This window comes from Dreissena polymorpha, chromosome 5 (genome assembly GCF_020536995.1).
Source record: "Dreissena polymorpha isolate Duluth1 chromosome 5, UMN_Dpol_1.0, whole genome shotgun sequence".
Lineage (NCBI taxonomy): Eukaryota > Metazoa > Mollusca > Bivalvia > Myida > Dreissenidae > Dreissena > Dreissena polymorpha.
Window position 1 is genome coordinate 71,150,073 of NC_068359.1, and position 24,799 is coordinate 71,174,871.

At 34.6% G+C, this 24,799-nt stretch overlaps 2 protein-coding genes across 6 annotated transcripts in view; one reads left to right on the forward strand and one right to left on the reverse strand.

Moving 5' to 3' along the window:
- LOC127831329 (uncharacterized) overlaps positions 1–24,799 on the forward strand; it is a 148,496-nt gene that overhangs the window by 19,024 nt on the left and 104,673 nt on the right. The window lies entirely within an intron of this gene.
- Positions 7,095–11,754, reverse strand: LOC127881305 (uncharacterized). Of its 5 annotated transcripts, none has more exons than XM_052429054.1 (6): positions 11,356–11,754; positions 10,664–11,172; positions 10,422–10,474; positions 7,903–8,004; positions 7,723–7,782; positions 7,095–7,558 (listed from the first exon to the last, which is right to left on the reverse strand). In XM_052429054.1, exons 2-6 carry the CDS (start codon positions 10,751–10,753, stop codon positions 7,465–7,467), a joined length of 399 nt encoding a protein of 132 aa, XP_052285014.1. In that variant the 5' UTR covers positions 10,754–11,172; positions 11,356–11,754; the 3' UTR covers positions 7,095–7,464. The 5 variants fall into 5 exon arrangements, 4 of the variants coding, with proteins under 4 accessions (XP_052285014.1, XP_052285018.1, XP_052285017.1 ...); XM_052429058.1 differs by having other exon boundaries at positions 10,664–10,730; positions 11,069–11,754; XM_052429057.1 differs by having other exon boundaries at positions 10,422–10,477; positions 10,664–10,730; positions 11,069–11,754.

A 24,799-nucleotide genomic window follows, 5' to 3' on the forward strand; every position in this document is an offset into this window, starting at 1 on the left:
CTTCAAACGATGTTAAGGCGTAATCTGTTTGTTTATTTGCACGCACTATTTTTATGATAAAACGGTATATGCAATTTTCTGTATGGACTAAGGCTTAAACTAGTATCCTTTCATTTAAATTTTAACATCATGTTCATTTGCTCGTTTAGTGTGTTTGCTATGCATAGCTCAGTGTTTGTAATAAGCCAGTGTGTGCGAACACTAGACGATATCACAAATATATGTCAGGTTGGAATCTACAACGTTGTGTTCACATGTAAATTTGACAGTGCTTTGTATGATAGTAATATATGTGAATATACTCTTGGTACGATTCTGCAGTCTTCGTTAACTTAAAAAGATTTTAAGGCGTGAAATGTTTGTTTATTTGCACGCACTATTTTAATGATATACGGTATATGTAATTTTCTCTGTGGACTAAGGTTTTTACTAGTACCCTTCAATTTAAAATGTAACGCGTGTTCATATGCTCGTTTAGTGTGTTTGCTATGTATAATGTGCTAACACTAGACTATATGTTCCAGGCCGGAATCTACGACGTTGTTGTAACATGTAAATGGAAAAAGGGAGCGGCCAGGTGCCCCGACCAACAGTTCTCGTGCGTAAAGACGCCCGAGTTTCTAGACAAAAGCTACAAGACGTTTATTTCCCCCATGCCTTTCTTCACAAACGAAGAATTACTTGTAAGTAAAGCTTCTTCATGTTTTGTGTTGCGTACTATTTTCAAGTGTGTAAGTCACAGAAAAATCACTAAAATCGTTTTCAACAAATATTTAACTTTTAGACTTTTACATATTATTTGTAAATAAAATGATTATTGAAGGTACATAGTGTGCACCAAATGACGGCATCTTCGTAATATGTATTAGTCCACATGTCTGTGTAATGCTTAGGTATAGGCTATGTGAGAGGTAAGAATATCCATCAAAGTGCTTTATTCGCCATCGCTTTGCATCGACCGTTCAAAGGTGGTCATCCCATATTTAATTATGCACTAAGTGTCTGGCGTATTGCGGTACCAGAGAGTAGCCGATAAAATTCTGTATTTCTTTCCTGATCATATACATAGTGTTTTAAGTGTTAAGTAAAAGAAATAATGATATGATGTTTTCAAGTTATATACTTTTAATAAACATATTCCATATGAAAATAAACGTATTAATATACACTGACATATTAAGGCGATGCTTGTTATCAAGTTCTTTAATATCAAGGTGGATTAAGACAATCCTGAATTTTAATCATTTGCAGCTACACAGCTATATGGAATTTACTGAAACGGATTGTACCCCACACATTTACTGGAGCGTAACGAACGTTCAAACAGCGGATACTCCAGTATACACGAATCTAGATTCGTTGAGACAGCCGAATACATCCGTTCTGAAGCTGGAGAAGGAAGTTCTTGAACCAGGCGATTACATTGTATGTCTTGAAGTGAAAATGCCCAGCAAGGGACCAACCTTCTGGGTCTCGGATTGCATTGTGATTCAAATAGTTCTTCCGGAACTTATTGCTTACATCGCAGGTGGGGAATTTCGAACGATTCCCTACGGCGGTGTAGCAATCATGAACGCTTCCGTTTCGGGTGATCCTGCTCAGAACATGTCGTCAGTAAATGCTTTACCGTTAGCAGTAACATGGGCATTCGTGAGATATAATTCTGGAACTATTTTCGACATTTTCCAAACGAATACTCAAGCTTTACCAAAAGGGGGGACCTATCACAAGATTGGGCATGGCAATGACTATTTATTGAGTTTGGACACATCTTTGTTCCATAATGGAGACATTGCCTTGATTATGTTTAAACTGACAAGGGGTCCAAGAACATCGTCTGCTTTTCAAGTTATCAAGATGGTCACTAACGCTGTGCCAATTGCTTTGAGGTATATTCATTGTCAAATATAAGCTAATACTCCAAGTGTATATTTAAGTCGGTGTTCATGTTTTCTAGAACACAATATAATTGATCAGAGCTATAAATATCGCGCGTCATGTTTTCTAGAACAAAATATAATTGATCAGAACTATAAATATCGCGCGTACTGGTGTTTGTGTCTTCGCAAATTTAAAATTGTGTACAATGTGTTCCGCAGATTGCAACTGCTATCGATTTGAATCACAAATAACCAATGCTGAAACGAAAAACTTTCACCAATCTGTACAACCCAATATTTTAGAAATAGTACCAAGTAATTATTATAATAAATAAGATAACACATTAACAATTAAACATAAGCACATTTTAACTACTAATTGATTTGATATTCACACGAGCCAAATTATTGCGAAAATGTATGCGAAAATTATTGCGATAATGAGGTACATAAAAGCCAGTATAACACTTTGGTTTAATAATAATGCTATAAAAAATAATAAGATCACATTAAATAATTATATTTAAAAAGGACACTCCGTGGGTACTTCTTTAAAAAGAATCTAAATTTGTAATAACATCTTAATGGCATGTATTTACATGTACGGATACAACTCACTACATTTAAAACGAAAATAAAATAGTAAAACTGTCGATTTTTTATAGATAAAACTCATTTTTATAATATGAGCATGACTTTTTGTCATCTTTTTGAGTACATTTCTGCATCATAATTGTGCGTATTCTATATATCCTAATTTAATACATAAAACACACTATCGCAATTGGTTTAACACATGATTACTGCCATATTTCCGTATGTCTCCTATATCATTGGCTTCATTACGTGTTATACGTTTTGCTAAATTGCTTATATCAAATTTTGATTTAATTTTTATTTTAAAATTTAACACACTTTAATAAATATGTTAAATAAGTTTCATCTATGTACCATAAAGACAATTAAGATTGCAGGAGAAATCAACTTTTACCTTGCAATTGTCCCTTTAAGCGGTTACGTTACCATGATCGGTTAGCTACAAACACACATATACCTACATCCGCGAACATGTCATACACTCGGTTTAAACTAATCATTAGTAATTGTCATTTGAATGCACTTACGATTTACTTGTTGGTTTTTGGTTGTTTTTTAAATGGTATTTACCTTATGCAAGTATGCATTCATTAGAAATCGAATGCATTTTGGAAAGTGATTTAGAGTAAGGTAAACATTATTCGTTGTTGTTTTTTCAACAATTGGAAACCATTTGCAGATGCGTTTACAATTGCTTTGCTGGGCGCGACAGACTGTTCAGTAAAGACAAAATAGAAGTGGATGTGGATCTCGATCCAACCGTTGACCCGCGGACCTTGAAATACGAATGGTCACTACGCAAATGGGATGCATTCTTTATGGTTTTTATACCCGTTCCTTTTACATCAAAAACGGGTAAGAGACACTTGCTATAATGAGCAATCAATATTTTTTGAATTTATTTAAAACACAATGTCTTGATGCACATGTCATCGTATTTAAGGTTTCTTCAATAAAACATTCCAAGCAACACATGATAATTTACCAATGCAGTTATATTTTTCTCTCAGGAACAAATTCACGTGCTGTCTTAATAGGCGACAATTTTTCACAAGGGGAGGTTTTCGAGATACTTCTTACTGTTACAAGGAATGGGGTGTCCACAACGGCTGCCTTCTATAGAAGGATCAATATCTTGCCAAAAGGTGGCACTTGCAGTATAGATAAATTGACAGGTAGACTGCACAATTCCTAGAAGCACCTATAAACACGAATCATACTAATGTAAAACAATGCTGTTGGCAAGATCCTTGTAAAAAGAAGTGTTGGTGTTGACCATGACATAGTTGTTCTGTCGCATGCATTTTCAATAAGGTTACGCAAACTGTCCGCTACAGCATACGGTAAAACAATTATCTCAAAATCTTTCAACAAGTATTGGAAACCCATAATAATAAATGTCACCTTCTGAAATTGTGTTGTCACCCTACACTGACTGTGTTGATATGACATGCGCGTTATATAATTACAGCTGTCTCAGCAAGAGACTGGGTAACTGTCACGTGTAACGGTTGGACTGGTAACGTTTTAAATCATCATATAACGTTTCTCGTACGCCAGTTCACAAAAGGAGCGCTAGTACCACAAGAGCCGATCCTTAAAACAAGTAAGTGTTGTTTGAAGAATTGGTTGCAGTTTTCAGCAGTGTCGAACTAAAATTGATATCAATTAGTCATTAACTATATTAATAGTCACGTTCGCATATCGTTACTAATAGGTGCTGGTACGTATTATGTCATTTGTTTTCTTTATACAAACACATCTTCGAAATATATTATGACCATACATGTAGTTAATTCTGATAAACAGAGATGTTTTTTTTAAGAATGCCAGCGGTAAAAAATAGCAACTCAAAATCGAACCTAGTGGCATTTGGTCCCGCGATAAAATTGCCTGTGTAGGTGTGTGAATCATTTCAGAATCATTTCAGAATTTAATAGCTATTGCGTGCCTTTTATCAGCGAATAATTGCTGGTACATTTCAATCATGTACTCGATGACAATTTGTTGGTTCATTTTAATTGTGAGTGCAGCAACTCGAAATCGAGCCTATGGGTATTTGGTCCCGCGATAAAATTGCCTGTGTAGGAGTGTGAATCATTTCAGAATTTAATAGCTTTTGCGTGTCTTTTATCAGCGAATGTTCAAGCGTTCAATTTGAACTGTGTTGGTTATAACGTAGATTGGTCAAATAGTTTTGCTACATACCGATAAGCGAATAATTACTGGTACATTTCAATCATGTACTCAATTGCAATTTGTTGGTTCATTTTAATCAAGAGTGCAGCAACTAGAAATCGAGCCTAGTGGCATTTGGTCCCGAGATTATATTGACTGTGTAAGAGTATGAATATTGCAACTGAGCAGCGAGTATTTGTGTTATAACCAAAGCCGGGACTTGCACCCAGATTTCTTCTCCCTCGAAGAAGGAAAAGCGTTCTGCGTTGAACTACTGTGGTTGTGTTAACACGTTTCATACAAGCTACATGATCAAGAGGTGTCACTCAACGTTTTATACGGGCTTGTGACCGTTCTTTTCACAGCAAAATGAAAAGAGCCGCTTTACCACCTTGCAATATGCAATACGGACTAGCATACTAGCAAACCATATAGCCTTTACTTTTGCCATGCATTAACAAAGAAACATTGGCCTTTCGGCGATGGCTAAACCTCAGAAATCCCATTCAAATAAATATTTTTCACATTTTGCAGAAATGTTCTGTTGCATAATTTCTCAAAAATATCCTAAATCAGATAATATACAATAACACGTGGACATCTGTTCCAGTATCTTGCAAGACGAATAACTATTAGTGGAGCTGTAACATAGCACAACCTTAGATATGCTACGGCCTTCCAACTGTGTTATTTTACCAAATATGTTAGATTGATCAGACACGACAGATTTTCATACCAACTACACGTGAACAAAACACGTTCGTATCAAACTGCAAAATTGCATTGTAGTGTTTGCAGACCACCTCCTGCTGAGAATTGTCTTCTACTATACAATACATACCAATCATGACTACATCTCACGACCAAATCAACAACGCAAGCTATCGACAACCTCATCTGTGGTGCTAACATAGAGATATATTATAGCGTATGTTTAACCCGTTTTGTCGTGATACGAATTTAGTCGCATGTGCCCGTTGAAAGCATGTGTTTGTGCCTACTGATTTGAAACATCAACACCTTTACTATACATTGCTACACACCAATCTCGACTACATTTCACAATCAAATTAAACATACAAGCTAGCTAGCGACAAGCTAAAACGTTTTAGCAGCGTTGAAGCGACACTGCTTTCCAAAATATTCAAGCAGGTGTATGAATGTGCTTACAGGTCTGTAACATTGATGCTACTATACTATATATTACATCTCACAACCAAATCATAGCGTTGAAGCGATACTGCTTTTCAAAATATTCAAGCAGTTGTGTAACTTACTGTCGTTTCAAAATGAGAACATTCGAGTTGTTGAGTTTCAAATACGGTTGTAGACTGTAGTGTAGCGTAAGGTTTTTAATTGGGATTGCTTTGCAGTATTTCAAAGTTAATGACCATACAATGAAAGTCATAAAACTGCGTTTAGGGTTTTTATCAATTGTGCTAGCAATTCTGAGAATGTCATGAAAGTCTCTCAGACCGATGTATATACTTTTTTTCATCATATCACCTCATATCGAAAGTCAAAATAATATCCTAACGTCATTTATGTTGTGTGTTTTTATTCGAATATTTTACAACATCAATAGACGTTCCTCATTGAAAGACAAGTTATACCAATAACGAGCCGTTGTACAAAATGTGTATGCAGTCAAAAGCGAGTAACTGCTTTAAGTTTACGAGTCACTCAATGTTAGTTTCAACACGAGTAGTTCGTAAGGCGCAATTAATGTTCAACGCAACATTGAGTAGCATAGTTTGTGTCCATATGGCAAATATCTTATAACGGTTAGTTGTTTATATAGTTTTTTTATCATTTCACCTCAAACTAAAGTTTGAAAGTTTTTTGCTTTGTACGATTGAAAGCTAGTGGTGTCACTCGGCGTTTTCACGGACTTGTGACCGTTCCTCTTGTCTGAGTACAAGAGAAGTCGCCTTCCCACCCCAGCCCTAGCAGACTTTGTGCATTGAAGCACTTAATAGAAATGTTATTGCTCGGTCATCGGTCAGGTTCGGTCAACGCGTGCCTGCGTTTCTGAGAGAGCCAGATTAAGATATTTCGTGTCACCGTACGAAAATACCATGGTGTCGCATAGCAAAGCACAGGCATGTCACCATGCGTGCCTACCACCCTTCCAACAGCGCAACAATGTGGTGTTGAAAGGATTCCCAGATAGTGTCGAAAGTATTGACGGTCATAACGGGGACGAGTTGCTTTATAGCGCCTCATTTCGTATTGACTTGCAACCTCGCCCTAGACCGCTACACAGCTAAATGGGCAGGACTCCATCTGACTATCAATCTCAGCGGTCATAGTTTTGAAAAGCGTCTGCTTGTTAATTGTTGGTATTTTGGTACTTGGAATCTCTTGTGCCCAAGTAGACTTAAAATTGGTTTTATAGATCATGCAATCATTAACTGGTTGGTAGTTCTATCAGTGCGCTTCACACTTGTGGAGTCTTAAACCCCTCGGCCGCCCAAACACAGTTAATGACTGTTAATGTTTATTTTTTGTTTGATTTTGGTATTGCATAGTTTAAACACAAACACATACATCAATACATCAATATTGCTGGCCAGCGCAATAAAACAAGGAAAAAAAAGGTAGGAGAACAATCTCCTTTAGTTTTCATGTAAAAACATAAACATAAACATACACACTGTCAACACTTGCCACTTGCAACACCGAGTTCGTTTCAGTGCAGAATGTACACATTTTTCGATCGACACACATTCGCAATGTTACATGGATTCACAAAGTTACATGGATTCACAAAGTTGCACTGATGTCCATACGCGGGCCAATGTTCGAGTTATCGGTGCGATGGACCCACGGTTTTGTCGCAGCTGTACGCCACACGTATGTATTGACTACTCGGTGTCCACATCAAGGTTTGGATATTGGCACTGAAAATAGAAAAGCAAATTGTGTTAAACAGTAAACGATGAAAGTAAACAGCCTGAAATGATAAAAACATGCATGTGTAATATACCATGTATCAAATAAAATAGTAAACACAAACTGCTAAAGAAAAACACACAACTCTACCAACTGTTTAACTGATACTTACTTTTTTGTTTTGTGTTGCATGTTCAGGCGCCTTTCTGTCACTGCTCGTCTAGCAGTACAGCTGAAATGAAATAGAAAGCATGATCAGAAACTTTCATTGTAATTGTACAACTTACAATTTATGTGCACAATTTTGCATTTAAGTATAACATACAGTAAAACAATTTCAACTAATACTCACTTTTTTGTTGTGTTGTTTCCACAAAGGCGCCTTGTTGTCACTGCTCGCCTGGTAGTAAACCTGACACGTCTAGTAGTAGAGAACACTCGTCCAGCAGTAAAGCTGAAATGAAATCGAAAGCATGATCAGAAACTTTTGAATGTGTTTGTACAACTTACAATTTATAAACACAATATTGAACTGTAACAGTAAACATGAAACAGATAACAATTTTACTTACCTATGTTGTCTTCGCTGAAATACAAAAGTCATGTTCATAGCAATCATAGCATATTAACACACAATGAATACAACTCAAAACTTTTAGTAAGAAACTCAGTACTTACTTTGTATTTTGTATCCAATCCCTCTGCGGACAATCTTCTTCAGTCCACAATCGAGCTGAAATCAAGACTCAATGCATACATGTAAATTTTGCCAAATAACAAACAGAACTGTGAACCAAAACTTGAACTAAACAAAACTAACTTTTCAACTGTAATGGTACTCACCTCTGGCAACTGAAATCATACAGACATTTTGCATAGCACAATACATTTTTAGTTTTAAGATAAGAATGATTTATGAACATTTTACTTACACAAAGCATAAATATGAAAGACATGCTATGATAAAAAAAACAATATGTATACAAAATTATACATAAAGAAACACAATCTACTTACCATTGCTGACCTGAAATTGAGAAAAGCACATTTTGTATAGCACAACAATCATATTCAGTTTTTACATAAATGAAGTGTACTTACATCTGCCCAACTGAAATGAAAAAGAGCATAGCAGAACAAAAGTCATCAAATATATTTCAACATGCAATTTAAAGAAGCAAATTGTACTTACCATCAGGCAACTGAACTGATAAAAACACATTTTGTATAGCAGAATACAAGTCATCAAAACAGTTCAATATGAAAATTAAAGAAAGTTTGTGTACTTACCACAGCCATACTGAAATGAAAAAGAAACACATTTTACAATGCAAAATACAGGTCATCAAAACAGTTCAATATGAAAGGCAATTGTACTTACCACAGCCATACTGAAATGAAAAAGAAACACATTTTACAATGCAGAATACAGGTCATCAAAACAATATTCACTATGAAATTATAGAAAGTTAGCGTACTTACCAACAGGCTACTGAAATAAAAAAAAGACATTTTGCATAGCAGGATACAAGTCATCAAAACAGTTCAATGTGAAAATTAAAGAAAGTTTGTGTACTTACCACAGCCATACTGAAATGAAAAATATATATTAAGCATTGCATAGCAGGATACAAGTTATCAAAGCAGTTCAATATTAAATTATAGAAAGTTAGTGTACTTACCACAGCCATACTGAAATAAAAAACAACATTTAGCAATGCATAATAATCAAGACTTACCTAGCTGATCTTGAATCATTCTCTGTTTCTCAACTTCTCACTTGTCAAAAAGTCTGCTCTGTAACGACCCACCACTCAAATCTGAAAAATAGTTAAGCAGAACAAAGCACAACACAAACCAAAAGAGTAGTTCACTTACCTCATATTTTGTGCAGAGTTTTAACAGCCAATTTTCTTCTTGAAACCTGTATTCGTCTTTTTTTTGACCCACTGTGGAACAGTCACAGCAATGTAAGTCTGAAACATAGAAGGGCATAACAACACAACATACAAACCAGTATATTTGTTTCGACTTACCTTGTGGCTACAGTCAAGACACAGCTGCTGAATTTCTTTTCTGTCACAAGCTGTCAAAACATCTCTGCAATGTTAACCTGAAACATAGTAAGAAAGAGAAACATTTTGTATACAACATAGTAAACACTTACCTTGTTTAAAGAGCTGAGTTGCAGCAGTGATTCTTTATTGAAATCTTCTTCTTTTCCCTCACTGCATGAGAGACCTAAAAAATAGCATGCAAAGCAAGACACTGTTTGTATGTCTACTCTGAAACAGAGCAAAATAAAGCATACATGGTACTTATAAAACAAACACATTGTTCCACTTACCCTTCTTCAACAGTTTAGTCACAGCAGTTGATATCCTTATTCACTGTTGAGGCTACTATGAGACCTTTTCTGCAATGCTCAGCTCCGTTCGACTGTCAAATATTCAGGTCATGTCATATCTGAAACGAACTAAATCAAAACATGCATAGTACACAATCATTGATAAAATCTTAAAACAATTGTATGCTTCATAGCTTTGTGTTGTGTTTTTTTTACTATACATATCACAGACAACTGGCGACCACAAAAGAGTACATACATTTTTTGTATTACTCAAACATTGCTGTATTAAGCTCACACTCATATCAACAAAAGCATTTCGATACACAAAGTAAGTGTTCACCATCATAGTACATCATCAGTTAGTTCGACATCCCACGTTTGCTCAGGTGTAAGTACTGGCTAGCATTTACCCTTTTCAGTTAACCGTCACACATCAGCATTTCTAGACACAAGTACTGATAGATTCTACCATTGCTATCATCTTTCACATAGACTTCTAAATATCAAATACTTGTACTCACGGTTTGGGAGCTCCCTCCAAGAAACACATCTGTACTGCTCGACATCTGGCCCTCTACTGAAACAAAATATTTTGAAACACACATGCATGTAAAACGTTTTTAAACAAAAACCAACACAGAACCAAGCTGCAGCAGCTATTCTGTCTTAAAATTGTTTTATCCATAGCTACATGGAAAACCTGAAAAATAGCATAACATCACATTATAGCAGAACAAATAAAAAAACAACTTGGTCAACTTACCTTGCTTTTGTAAAGATGTGTCACAGAGGTGGAAATCTTCTTCCATGTGTAAACCAGTGACTCGAATCTGCAACAAAGTAAAGAACACATTGTACACCTCAAATCAATGACTTAAAACTTACCCAACTTCTTGAATTGTGGTTTAGCAGTTGAAATCGTTTTTACTCGTGTCCCTTCTATTGACACCCAGTAGGAAACCATCTCTGCATGTGCAATCTGAAACATAGCAAAACACACATGGTACAAATCAAACTACCACAATTGTTACACTTACCCTATTTGAACGTTCTATTCACATCACAACAATGTTTCTCTTCTTGAATCATCTTCGTTGTTGACTGCAAGTACATCTGAAACATAGAAGCATGCACAAAACATACCATATAAAAACTATTTTGTACTCACCATATGTTTGCTTTTCTGTTCATGCCAGCTTCCAAACCCATCACTGCCAACAGCATCTTTTTTTCTGTTCATGTCAGCTTTCAATCCTTCACTGCCAAACGTATCTGAAAAATAGTACAACAGAAACAAACAAGCATAACATATCATTAGGACAGTTTTACACAACAGATATGAGAGCTCTTACAGCTACGTCTGTTCTGCTCAACTGTCCAAATGCAACTGACAGTACTTCACTGACAGTATATTTTTTTAAATAATTCACTAACATTGAGTCATTCTAACCTTACCTTCAAGGCTTGTTGAGAAGCTTCAAAATCAAGACTGCATGGCTCCACTTTCACTCAACTGTCAAATCATCACTGCATAAGCACTCCTGGAATGTATTATAGCAAAACATGCATAGAACAAACATTCAGTCAAAAGTACTTACCTTTTACTTTATCACTGCCCTGTGCTCAACTCCAGTCATCATGACATCTCTGTTTAAAAGTCTGAAACATAGGAAAACATGCAATGCAAATTAAACATAGTTACTTACCTTCTAGCATATTGTTGGAGCTCCAACAAAATCATGACTGTTCACTTCAGCTGCCAGACTTGAACTGCCAGCACACATCTGAAAATCTGAACAAAGCATTCATGTTCCATACTGTACTAGCCGTATGATTTTAAGTTACTCATCATCCAAAAAAGAGTACATGAAAATCTAGTAAAAAATAGGTTTTGATTTGTTCATAAGTTATACTCTGAAAGAAACCATGATAATGAAGAAACTCACTTTATCTCTTCTTTTGTCAAAATACCAGTGTTCATAGTAAGATGAAACACACTTACCTCTTCGTTTCCCAGCTCTGTTAAACTGACAGGTCTTCATTTTATGTCAAATCTGAAAAGATCTACATCAAAACATGCATAGTACACAATCTTTGTTAAAACAGTAAATAGTTGTTGCATTCAAAGCTATGCGTATTTTTCACTTTACAAGTCACAGACAACTGGCGACCACAAACGAAGAAACATTTCTGTACTACTCAAACATTGCTGTATTAAGCCCACACTCATGAACATAAACCGACATATTTTTGTTATAGACTTATAGTCCCTAAAACTGTACAAAAAGAATCAAAAGCAGTTTTCAGTCATAATCTTTTATTGAATTCTATACATAGGCAATACAATCTACAGTACTCACCACAGCAAACTGAAATTAAACATCATGAAAAATACATGTCAAGCAATACATTAATCATATTATAGTGCATATCAACAAACGCAATTCAATAAATTGTATGCATTCAGTAAGTGTTCACCATCATGTTACATCATCAGTTCGATTAGCATCACCACAATACATCAACTCATAATACTGGTTAGCATTGAGCTCATGCTATAGCTATCATACATCAGCATTCATAGACACTAAAAATCAAGTAATATCTACAGTACTTACCACAGCACACTGAAACAAAAACTGTAACAGCATGCAAAAAATGTAAACCAATACATGTATCAAATATAGTGCATATAAGAAAAGTATGTCGATACACCATCATATTACACCATCAATTCGTTTGACATCCCCACGGTAGCTCAACTGTTAGTTTTGGCTAGCATTTAGCCTTTTCAATAAACATTCAGCATTTCTAGACACAAGCACTGATTAATTCTACCCATCATATCATCATTCACATCATTCCATACTAAGTGTACAATAATAGTTTTCATTAAGCATCGTTAACTAAAAACCACACATACAAGTTAAATCTGCAATACTCACCACAGCATACTGAAATAAAATAGAAATGTTAACGACATGCAAATACAAGTAAAGCAATATCATATTTAGTACATATAAGCACATGCATTTTCATGAAATATGTTTCCAATGTTTTTACATCATCGGTTCGTTTCCCAAAGTAGCTCAGTAAATATTTTGTAACACCATCATCTCTCATCACACCATATTATCGACACTGTATAAGTACTGAGTAATTTATACCCAACGCATTTCACTTCTCTATCAGTACAACAACTCAACAATAATACGCCAGCCGCTTAAAATCATCATAAATCATCATACACAGTGAGACACGTCAACAGTCAAACACAAAAGTTTGTACTCACGTTTTCGTAGACACCAGCTTCAAAGACACATCTGATCACTCCGACGTCCAGAGTTCAAGTGAAGTCAATCGCTTGACACCCCAACACAAATTTAATTGCACACAACTCAAGTCAAAGTCAAGTTGTTATCTCATGACAATAACCTAACACTACAGTCCACCAGTCATTCAATAACCCGAGTACCAAGTCGCTATTCTATAACGCGAAGTCAAGTCAGTTAAACTCAAAACTTTTCATCGATACTGTAGTCAGAGCTCACGAAAGTACGTCCATATTCGTTAACGTTCAAAAGTCAACTGAGACATAGTCATCATAAAAAAAAATCATGTCAAATTTTTTTCAGAGATCACAAAATTAACGTCTGTCTTTGTCAAAGTCTATTGGTCAACTGAGCGTTTTTTTGCCCGCGCAGTTCAATTTATATACTGAGCGCGACGTCGAGAGCACAAAAAATACGTCTTATCTCTTCAACGACCAAACCAAGAATGACAGAAAATCGTATACTTCATGATTTGAGTTCACACAATTTATGTACATGAACGCTGTTTTATTGAACAGTTAATGTCGTGCTTGCTATATAATGTTAGTTTACGAAATACCAAGCACAGTGTCTTGCAAAGCCGAATTAAATGTCTTCTGGAAATACCACATGTTTAAATACCACATGTTTAAATACCACATGTTTAAATACCACATTTTAAATACCACATGTTTAAATACCACATGTTCAAATACCAAATGTTTAAATACCACATGTTTAAATGCCACATGTTTGAATACCACATGTTTAAATACCATATGTTCAAATACCACATGTTTAAATGCCACATGTTTAAATACCACATGTTTAAATACCATATGTTCAAATACCACATGTTTAGTCATGCTCGCGCACTGCATGCGGTCGGTATTTGGCACTGCATCTCTTTCTGTGACATTTTTATGTGCAATGAACATGTTTAACTCAACATATCATGAGGAAGGATGCATTCGGGAATGTGCATCCCTTCTCATCAAGATTGAAACGTCATTGATCACATGGTGGGCTCTCTAACCAAAGCGTGACAGTGCGACTATTTTTTCATGACCATACAAGCCGAAATATTCACAGATTGAATGGTCATAAAATTGATAAGCATGAGTCCATCAAATCCATCCAGTATTTCCAGTATTTCTTTTAGTTTTGATATACAGCAAATCCATTGCCTTTTGTGCTTTAGTGTATAGTTTTTGGCAGATGCTCACATTAAACATGAACCCATAATAGAAATAGAAAAATATCTAGTCAAAGTTACTAACCTACAGTAGCATTGTGAAATAATCCTAAATCATATAAAATATGTGAGTAATCCATCAAAAATATTCACTATAAGTAGTGTACATTTAACTCCGGCATAAAAATATCCCCGTTATACCCGTTTATTTCTACATAGCCAGAACAATTCAGGGTTCTAAGAATTTTGAAAATTAAATTGTTTATATGACGTAGTTTTTGACGAAAGCAACTCGATAGTATTTTGCGCTGGCATTGTTAAAGGGACAACCTCGATTTTCTTGTTTCAACTATGTTTTGCGAGTATAGTATTGATATAACGAATAAATAGAAAATAAATATCCAACATCATATATCAAAATGTTCAGCACAATAGCGCCTACAAAGTGATATACAAATATTTTGGTTATCTGTACAATTGTTCATACAACTTGGAAATATCATGAAAATTTGCGTTTATATCAAAATATCGTAACTCGCGCATTCGATTTTGTATAAACCCATAGTATCAGTGTGTGCGCATAGAAATGTCTGTTAATCTGATGAAAATTTTATTGAATTCGGACACCGGGTTCTAAAGATATTGGACTTAAATCAGTCGCAAGAAATACAATTTTCTATCGTCGATATGTTACTATCCCTTTAAGTTGAAAGATGAGATTTTTTAAATGACGTTGTGAATTCAGGATTCTAAGAATTTTGAAAATTAAATATTGTTTATATGACGACATGCTCGATGCTTTGCTTTGTTAAAGGGACAACCTTGATTTTTGTGTTTCAACTATGTTTTGCGAGTGTAGTACTGGTATCACTTAGAAATAGAAAATAAATATCCAACCACATATATCAAAATGTTCGGCAAAATAGCGCCTACAAATTGATATACAAATATTTTGGTTATCTGTACAATTGTGCATATAACTTGGAAATGTCATAAAAATTTGTGCTTAGATCAAAATATCTTAACTCGCGCATTCGATTTTGTATAAACACATAGTATCAGTGTGTGCGCATAGAAATTTTTGTTAATCTGTTGAAAATTTCATTGAATTCGGTCAACGGGTTCTAAAGATATCCGACTTAAATCAGTCGCGAGAAATACAATTTTCTATCATCGATATGTAAACGTCCCTTTAAGTTGTAGGATGATATTTATTCAAATGACGTGAATATGCACTAAGAACGAAGGGTCAAATTTACGATTTTCAACAAATGTGTGTTTGTTGTGATATGGTTTTCTGTCCTTATAACTGCAGCGTTTTACAAAAACATTAAGTATGTTACACCAAAATGCGCAGAAATGAATTCCCCATCGCATGATACAAATATCTCAGTACCATATTGCGGAATGAAAATCTTTTCTTCATACCAACCCAAGTTTGGTCAATAAACAGAAGTTTTGACATATACTCGTTGATGAAATACAAAAATGCTTTAACACACATTGTTCCTATATATTTGCTAGTTATGGTAGTGAAAATTTCATCGAAATGTATTCACGCGTTATCGAGAAAGTTAAGTTAAACCTCTTCCAAACAAACACAGTTTTGTGAAATATTTGCTATCTTAACGTCATTCAGTTTAACTCGATACTTTAAAGTTCGAAATTTCTATAAGCACGAATGCGTTTTGTCGAAGTAGTTTCCTTGTAATCAGACTTATTGTGGATTACCATATATCAAAATGTGCAGAACAGAATTCCCTATCGAATGGTATCAATTGCTATGTACTTGTCTAAAATGGGAATCTTTTTCATTCTCAGCGAAGTGATTTTTATGCGAAAAACTAAGCATTTCTACTATATGCGTAAATGTTAGCGAAAAATGATCCCCACAAAACTTGATGCTATTATTATGTTTGATATTTTGGCGAAAATGTCATAAATATATGTCAACTAGTTGTAGCGAAAACGCGACTTAAACTTTGTACGAAATCAGTGTTCATTTTACAGTACAGAGCGATTGTTCGACGTTAAAATAAAATCTAATGTTAGACAGAAATGCGTTTAGTTAAAATCCGTTATCGGACTGTTTTTATTGTTGTGTTGAGACATACAGTTAAGTGTCATATATCAAAATGCGTGGAATTGAATTTCCTACAAGATTATACCAAAATAAAGATAATGCTCTGTATGCAAAAAAGTTTTCTTGTTAGCGAAGTTTGTTACCTAAAATATCTGATACAATAAGTCGTGTTAGAACAAAACATACAAAACAAATATTTTAGCTATCCCATTGTTAATTATTGTCTTGAAAATTTCATCTTGATATCTTGAGACGTTCTCGAGAAAATGTGATTCCGTGGTTCCAAAAATGTGTTTTTCGCTTGCTTACAGATAGATGACGTTCCGAGTTTATATGTTGAAAAAGTAAAGGCGTGATTATAGGAAAATGGTTTTCGGTCAGTCTTGATCAAGCGATACAACATACATACAGGCATGTTATATCAAAATGCTCGAAATGAAATTCTCTATCAGATGATATAAGTCGTGTTTCATAAATCATGGAAATAAAAAAGTTTTCTTCTTGCAAACGTTTTTTCAAGTGATTTTTTATCACATAAGCATGTATGTTGGCACAAAAATAACAGCAGAAAAGTTGTAGCTAACAATAAGCTGGGTATTGTACTTTTAATTTGATATCGATGCCATGAATCGTTCCGGAGATATTTAACTTAAACCAATTTTCTGTTTAATCGCCCCTTGGTTGTTTATATTGAAACAAAATGACGTTATAACATAATCATGATTTTTGGCGCTATGTAAAGAAAACTATCAAAGTTGCGTTAACTGTCTGCTCGTTTAATCGGAATGATTCACAAACATACATAGTTTGATACACCAAATCATTCAGAAAAACAATCCCTATTTAACAGTATATATTTTTTGTCGCAAAAACGAAAAGGCAAAAAAGTTTTCTTGTTAGCGAATTTTGTATAGTTGAATATCTGATACAAGTAGCCGAGTAAAAACAAAATAGGCAAACAAAAATTATACCTATCATATGATAAAATATTGTGGTGAAAATTTCATCTTGATATTACGAGAGTTTTCGAGCAAATTGAGTTAAACCGATGTAATTTACTCTTTTCCCTCGCTTGTTTACATTGATAGAATAACGTTCGAGAGCTGTAGATTTAACGTACATGTTTTCGTGCTTTAAAAGTCAATTCGCTAACACTGCTCAACTTACGACCAACAACATGAAACACATTTCAACATTTTATAAATGCAACAATTGCAAGAAAACAAACGCGCATCACATGAAAATGCATATAAACAGTTAAACACAGTCAAAACAGTCTAGTCAGTAAAATAACATCCGAACCCATCCTGTAACCGGTCGCCCCTGCACATCCCACAATATTTTCCCAACATTAACACACAACATGTTCACAGAATTGTGGTCCGCACTTTGTTAAGTACAGTTTTTGTCGGAAATGTAACATATGGTACACAGTTTATTAAATGTCGAATGGCAATCTGCTCGAATGCCCTCTTCCATCAGCTCTTTTGCTCTACTGTCCCACATCACGGTTTAACACGTTGACAACGTGTGTAACTCGCGCTGGGCTTGCTCTGGAAATAGACAAGAAACAATATAACCATATATTGAAACAGACCCCCCCCCCCGCTAATTTCCGGGCGTTTTATTTCTCTGACAATAAGGCATTTGATTCCTACATGAATAGATATAAAATTTACATTTCATTTTTTTGTATAAATAGCAGATGAATGCGTAACTGAGTATACGAACGTTCGTTCGCAAAAAATGTCGTTGTATCAAAGACTTCAAACCATTTAAAAACAGGCCTACACATTTCGGCGTGTCAAAGGAAAACCTGGCTAGCCAAGGGTTTATTTAAAAACCCTTGTGCAATGTACGACCCTATTTTCTACACCACTATTTTTAATTGCGTTCAATGCGTGTTTCGACATGCGCACATTTCCATTTGAAACATGGACAAAGAAAATGTGAAATTTAGGCATCATTTTATTCACAAAGTTCAATATTTGGCAAACAAAACGAATAAGTAAACAGCATTGTCAACGAACATACCTGCTTCGTACTGTCGCGAATTTCTTCATCCCAGTCCTCGGTCTGCGGAACAACGACCTATTTTCTGTTGCAAGCACCACTCCGTTCCAGTCCTCGGTCTGCGAAACAACGACTTTTCTGTTTGCAAGCACCACTCTGTTCCAGTCATCGGTCTGCGGAACAACGAACCCTGCAAGGTTATTTGACATGGTTTGTTTAAAGTTTCAAATCACGATTCATAACCATAGCTGTTCGGGTCGCTTTATATCCACAGACTTGCGAATGCCTAAGATGGTTAAGTCTTGACATTCTGAAAACGCTGAAAAGCAAATGTCCCACGCGTGGCAGAAATTCATATGTGAAAAAAGCACCACAAGTACTAAGTTGAACCGATTACATGTTTTGAACATTTAAAGCGATTTAGGCCCTATTGTACTGTTATGTCGTTGCAATAAATTTCAAGCAGTTCGTTTATTGTTTTGCTATAGTTCTGCTTTATTCGATAAATTGCTAGTGAAATCACTTGATATCATACATCAAATTTTCAAAATGAAAATCTCTCTATACGATTAAATAAGTCGTGTTTCACAAATCACCAAAATAAAAAAAAATCTGTCATATAAAACAAATTGAAAAGATTTTTTCTGTAAAAGCATATTTGTTGAAACAAAACTAGCAATAAAAAAGTTGTAGCTAACAATAAGCAGGGTATTGTAGTGTAAATTTTATATTGATTCCATGAGTCGTTTCGGAAAAATTTGACTTAAACATCGGTGTACGATATTTTATTCAAGGTTGTTTTTATGAAGCGAAATTACGTAGATACACTACACGTTATGAATTCAAGTGCGTTGTAGAAAAAACATTATCAGAGTTAAGTTCAGGTTTTTGCTGATAAATCGGGCGTTTTAATGTGTGTGATTATTTAATCCACACAAATTTCATATTTGACGGTACACATTTTAAACAATGTATCGCAAAACGAAAAGGCGAAAAAGATTTCTTCATAAAGGGTTTATTTTCGATCAAAAACTCGCATTTTTGTCAAAGAATCATTAACAAAAGAATAAAACTTTCAAAACAATCATTGTGAAGCTTTTTTAGTTGAATATCATATTCAAACTTTGATCCCAACATCTGCAGAGGTTGTTGAGAAATTGACATTAAACTTTTTCGCAAATACTCATCTATTGGTGGACTTTACTTTGAAATGACGTGAACACGATATATTTGCACTTGATTACCGCGCTGCACTGCAGTGTATTTCTCATGCAATGTTAAAAAAGTTTTACTCGCGAAAGATTATGATTTTAAAAATGTTTTTTTCACTGAACTTTTGCGTTGATATTTGATCACAGTACATTTCGCAAAAATATATATTAAATATTAGATCATATTCATAGTGTACTTGTGTAACGTTTGGTATATAAATAACGAACTATTTTGCAGTGTTACTTCGTGCTTAAGGTTCAAATGAAAATGTCGCTAAGATACATTTCATCAAAATCTTTCAGACTGCACTAAGTTCGGTGCGTTTCTCAAATATGAATGTCAATGCAGTGCATGTCGTGAAAAATTTGCTATTCATCGATTTTCTGGACTTTCTTATGTCAGCAAAGTTATGTCAGCTAGCTATATAGTGAAAACGCACCAACCCGTTGGGTATTTAAAGCGACTCGAACAGCTATTGTCATCATTCTTGATTTGAGACTCCAAGAGAGAACATTGACTCGAAATCATGCCGAAATACGCACACCGACTTCCAAAGTTCGAGGAGACAGATCTCCTAGTGGCAGTGGCGAACCGACTGGCAATGGTAAGCGACATACTACAAGGCCATACACTCGACTAGAACAATCGGCGTCGATTGATTTCAAATCGTTTGGCTATCATCTCAACAGACTTGGAAGTCAGGTTACCGCGTTCGTTAACAGCAGCGACTTCGCTATGTCCAAAGAAGGTCGCGATGTCTGCAAAAAAATGGCATCGTGTCTACAGAGGGCTTCCTCTTATCAGAGAGAAGCGAGTGAACATTTGGTTGATGACCAAGAGCGCTATTTCAATGCAGAGTGGTCCAAACGCGAGAAAGCGCTTAAGAGCAACATGAATGCGAAAGCGAAAGAATAATATCGCAGCTTCAATTCGAGAAGGAACAGGCTTTGATTTCGCAAAGAGGAGAACTTCAACTCAAGAAGGAAGCTATTCGAGCGTTGAAAACGTGTACCATATGTTACGATGGCGAAAAAAACTGTACCTTGACGAAATGTTCGCATACTTTTTGCGAAGACTGCTGTCTGATGTTATTCGGCAAACGTGCCTATGTGCCGAATTGAGGTTACAGGATGGATGAAAATCCTTGGACTGATTAGATATGTATTGACTTTGTGCATATGCTTGTTTGTTGGTGATCATCGTAAAATAAACGAACGGCCACCGGAAAAACTTTGCGAAACCGAAATTTCGCAAACTTAAGTACCCTTTTTCTTGAAGATTGCTTATTTGTGATAAAGTATAAGATAAAAGTCTTACTTGTGATTAATAATTGGTTATTTTTTGCTTGTTAAATGCGTTTTCTTCACTATGAACTTTATTTGCAAAGTTGGGGGTCCCATGGGATTTTTGTAATATCCCATGGGATTTTTCATTATCCCATGGGAATTTTGGTTTCTCCCATGGGTTTTTTCTCCAGCTTTTTTTATGGGAGAAAAAATCCCATGGGATTTTCAAAAACATAAAACACGTTCGTTTGTGCTTAGTTTCGATTTTTAAGCATTGTTAACGCATTTGTGCTTATTTTCGTTCAATTTACTTTGATAGAAAAAAAATCCCATTTTTTTTATGGGAAAAAAAAAATCCCATGGGATTTTTTTTCTGATTTTTTTAGAGATTTATTCATGTACCTTCAGAAACACTACCTTTTAACAATGATGAGCATTTCTCGCGATTTTTCAACGCGTTATATCGTGTTTTTAAAATAATAAAAAAATCCCATGGGATTTTATTGTCCCATGGGATTTTTTTTTTGTCCCATGGGATTTTTTTTCCCATGGGATTTTTTTTCCAATGGGATTTTTTTGAAGGTATAGTTTCGTAAAAGCTATATAATATAATAATGTATAATAATAATAATAATAATAATAATAAGCATAATAATGAATCATAAAGAATAAGAACAATAATAAGAAAGAATAATAATAAGAATAAGTATAATTAGAATACTAATAATAAGATAATAATAATCGTGCTCAATATGATGAATTTGTACTTTTAATCGCATAATATTTTTATTCGAGCCGATCGTCGAGTCCGAATGGTGAGTATAAGAGCAATTTACCCAGTACAAATAAATCTCACTTGTGAAGAGAACGCTACCGTAACTATAAAATAATCTTGATAATATGTCATATCATTTCTCGACAGGAAAATGAAACAGTATCCATATTGATGTCAGCAATGTCCCCTGCTATGATAAATATTGACAAATGAAAAACCTTGACAATAATTCCGTGTCGAATACGCATTAGATTATAGCAATCAAATTCATATAAGCATTGATAAGATAATTTGCGAAAATGGGTCTTATGTCAAATACGGCAAGCGTCGCTCCATTCCATAATGTCCGGTATTAAGTCAAGTCAAGTTTCGTGGTCGAATTATAGCATAATAATCAATTTCACATTACGCGAATCATATGATTGCTTTTCCCTACCATATATTGTGTTAAAAATTATGTTACACTAATGTGCGAGATGAAAAGGGGATTTCGGTTTAATTCTTACATTTCGCCCGCCTAGTACCGAAATCCCCATATTTCGCCTTAAAGGGTCAATAGGTCATCGGTTGAATGGTTTTTGACTTCACATGAATGTTAAGGTGCAAAAAATGATATTAATTTTAATTATTAAGCACTCTTGACAGCATTAAGTTGCCTCTCAGTGGGGATTTCGGTTATTCTACACTAGAACTTAAACGCGCGCCGGTACCGAAATCCTGCTGTACAAACCTTCAAGTGTCAACAAAATTATTATAGTGTTTTTTTTTTTCATTAGCACCAGTGACATGTATTATCTCCCATTCGGTTACTTCTTTTGGAAAATAATTAGCGGGGATTTCGGTACTGCTACATTCGTACGCCCAGAGCCGAAATCACCCATGTTTACGCAATCCCCCATATTACGCCTTATTAAGGGTCTATGTCATTATGTTTGGGTTTTGGCTTTGCATTAATGTTGATTTGTACACAATCATATTAGTGTTAATCATTTAAACACTCTTATCAGAATATTTTTTCCATTATTAAATAGTTTATTAATGTGAAAATGTGTAAACGAATGTAAAAAAGGTAAAATGTACATTTAAAACATTGGTTACACAAAAGTATATGTAAATATAACATGACATAGTAATAATAAGTCTTCAGAAAGTATTTTCCAAACAAATCTGATGAACAACATGATATCGTACTACCTTATTTACAATATGCTATACACTTTTGCAATTTAGTTATCAATGTTTAATCAAAGCATAAATCAGGATAATATGTTGCCTCTTAGCGGGGATTTCGGTAATTCTTAACAAGCACATAAACCCGCGCCGGTACCGAAATCCCCGCTGTACAAACCTTCAAGTGTAAAAAAATACTGATTTAGGTTTAAATAAAGGGAACAATAGTTTTTTGGCCACCAAAAAGCACTTCCGCGTCAACAAAACGATTGAAATTATGTCAGAAACCCAGCTTTTCATTGTATATATTGCAATACACCATCGGCCCGGCCGAGAGCGGAATACTGCGCTTGGCCGCTAAACAATGTGGATTGCATCAAATTAAATGTCAATTTTCGATTTTATTACAAAAATAAACACTGCCTTTTTATAATATGTCAAGCACGTACACTTAACAAAAAATCGATATATCTTTATGTAATGTAGAAAAGTAAAGCGCTTTATATATAACAATGTTTTATAATGTCTCTCTGGTTGAGAAAAAAAACTAAACAAAACCATGTAGAACATATATGTTTTCATAATTAAAAAAAAAAATTTAATGATGCACGTGATGTTTTATAATTGATATAAGTTCACGTGTCATTGAACGAGTTAAGGGAGAGATGCGAATTAAATTACACATAATTAAAATGATACTATACTGTCAGCTTGATTTATAAATTGTGTTCCATCGCGCCAATATATTCATTGTTCCATGAAATTGTGCATAAAAGCAAAACGATTGAAATTATGTCAGAAATCCTGCTTTTCACATGAAATGATCTTTAACACTTTATTTATTCCAATCAGGTAATTAATAATAATAGGGGAAGTCTAATACTGTGTATTAGAAACTGTGTTGTGGGTGATCCCTATTCTTATCCGCTCCAATACACATCCACCTGGCTACTGTACAGAAAAAATTAGATTTACTTCCAAAATAACTGATTTCATTAATTGCTAACTTGTTGTCTACATTTTAAATTAACAACGATAATGATCAACAATCACCGTTGCACAATTATTAAGTTCACAGTATCTGTACTTTAAATAGATAGCCTAATTAAAGACGGTGCTAATAAAGAACAAAGCGTGAATGTGGATATTAAGAAATTAGATCCTTTTTTGCATGACACTGGCAGTATATCATTTTATCTTATTAATAAGCCACATTTAAGACATGGATAAAATTAAAATAAGACACATTTGCATCTTTCATTTCTTGAAAAAAAAAATAAGCACGCAGTCACATATAAAAAGATACATTGAAGACACAGAAAAAATAAATAAGACACATTTGCATCTTTCACAAATTTTCTTAAACAAACCTGTGAAAACTGAAGAAAACATTTATTACTACTGACACATTATTCTAAAAGTCGACAGGCAACATAAATTCAAAGAGGGAACCACAATTAAATAAGATCAATTTTCGCATGATACTGGTTGTATAGCAAGTAGTCACATATTAATTACAGCTTGCATTAGTTGCAATAATTTTGTTAAGTGCGCGTGCTTCTGAACGTTTGCGTTAGCGAGAGTGTTGTCATTTTGTTAGTTTTATATTTGGTATTATGTATGATTATTGCTTGTTTTGAATTTGAAATAAACGCTTTCTGGCAAATAAGCATCGTCTTAATTTTCATACAAATTAATGAACATTTGACATACAAAATGTCCAATAACATACCGGCAATAACATTATATATATGTTAATTTCTGTGCATGTTTATACCGAAATTATAGCCGACATCGGCAGTTAGGGAAATTTAGTGACACACTTTAACACAATCAAACATGCATGATAGTTTT

Excerpts from the sequence above, each read along its gene's own strand:
- LOC127881305 (XM_052429054.1), bottom strand. The coding sequence starts at position 10,753 with ATGTGTTCTTTACTTTGTTGCAGATTCGAGTCACTGGTTTACACATGG. Across the intron at positions 7,783-7,902 it reads GGAAACAACACAACAAAAAA|CTGTACTGCTAGACGAGCAG; the intron begins GTGAGTATTAGT and ends ATTTCATTTCAG. Across the intron at positions 7,559-7,722 it reads ATGCAACACAAAACAAAAAA|TGCCAATATCCAAACCTTGA; the intron begins GTAAGTATCAGT and ends TTCTATTTTCAG.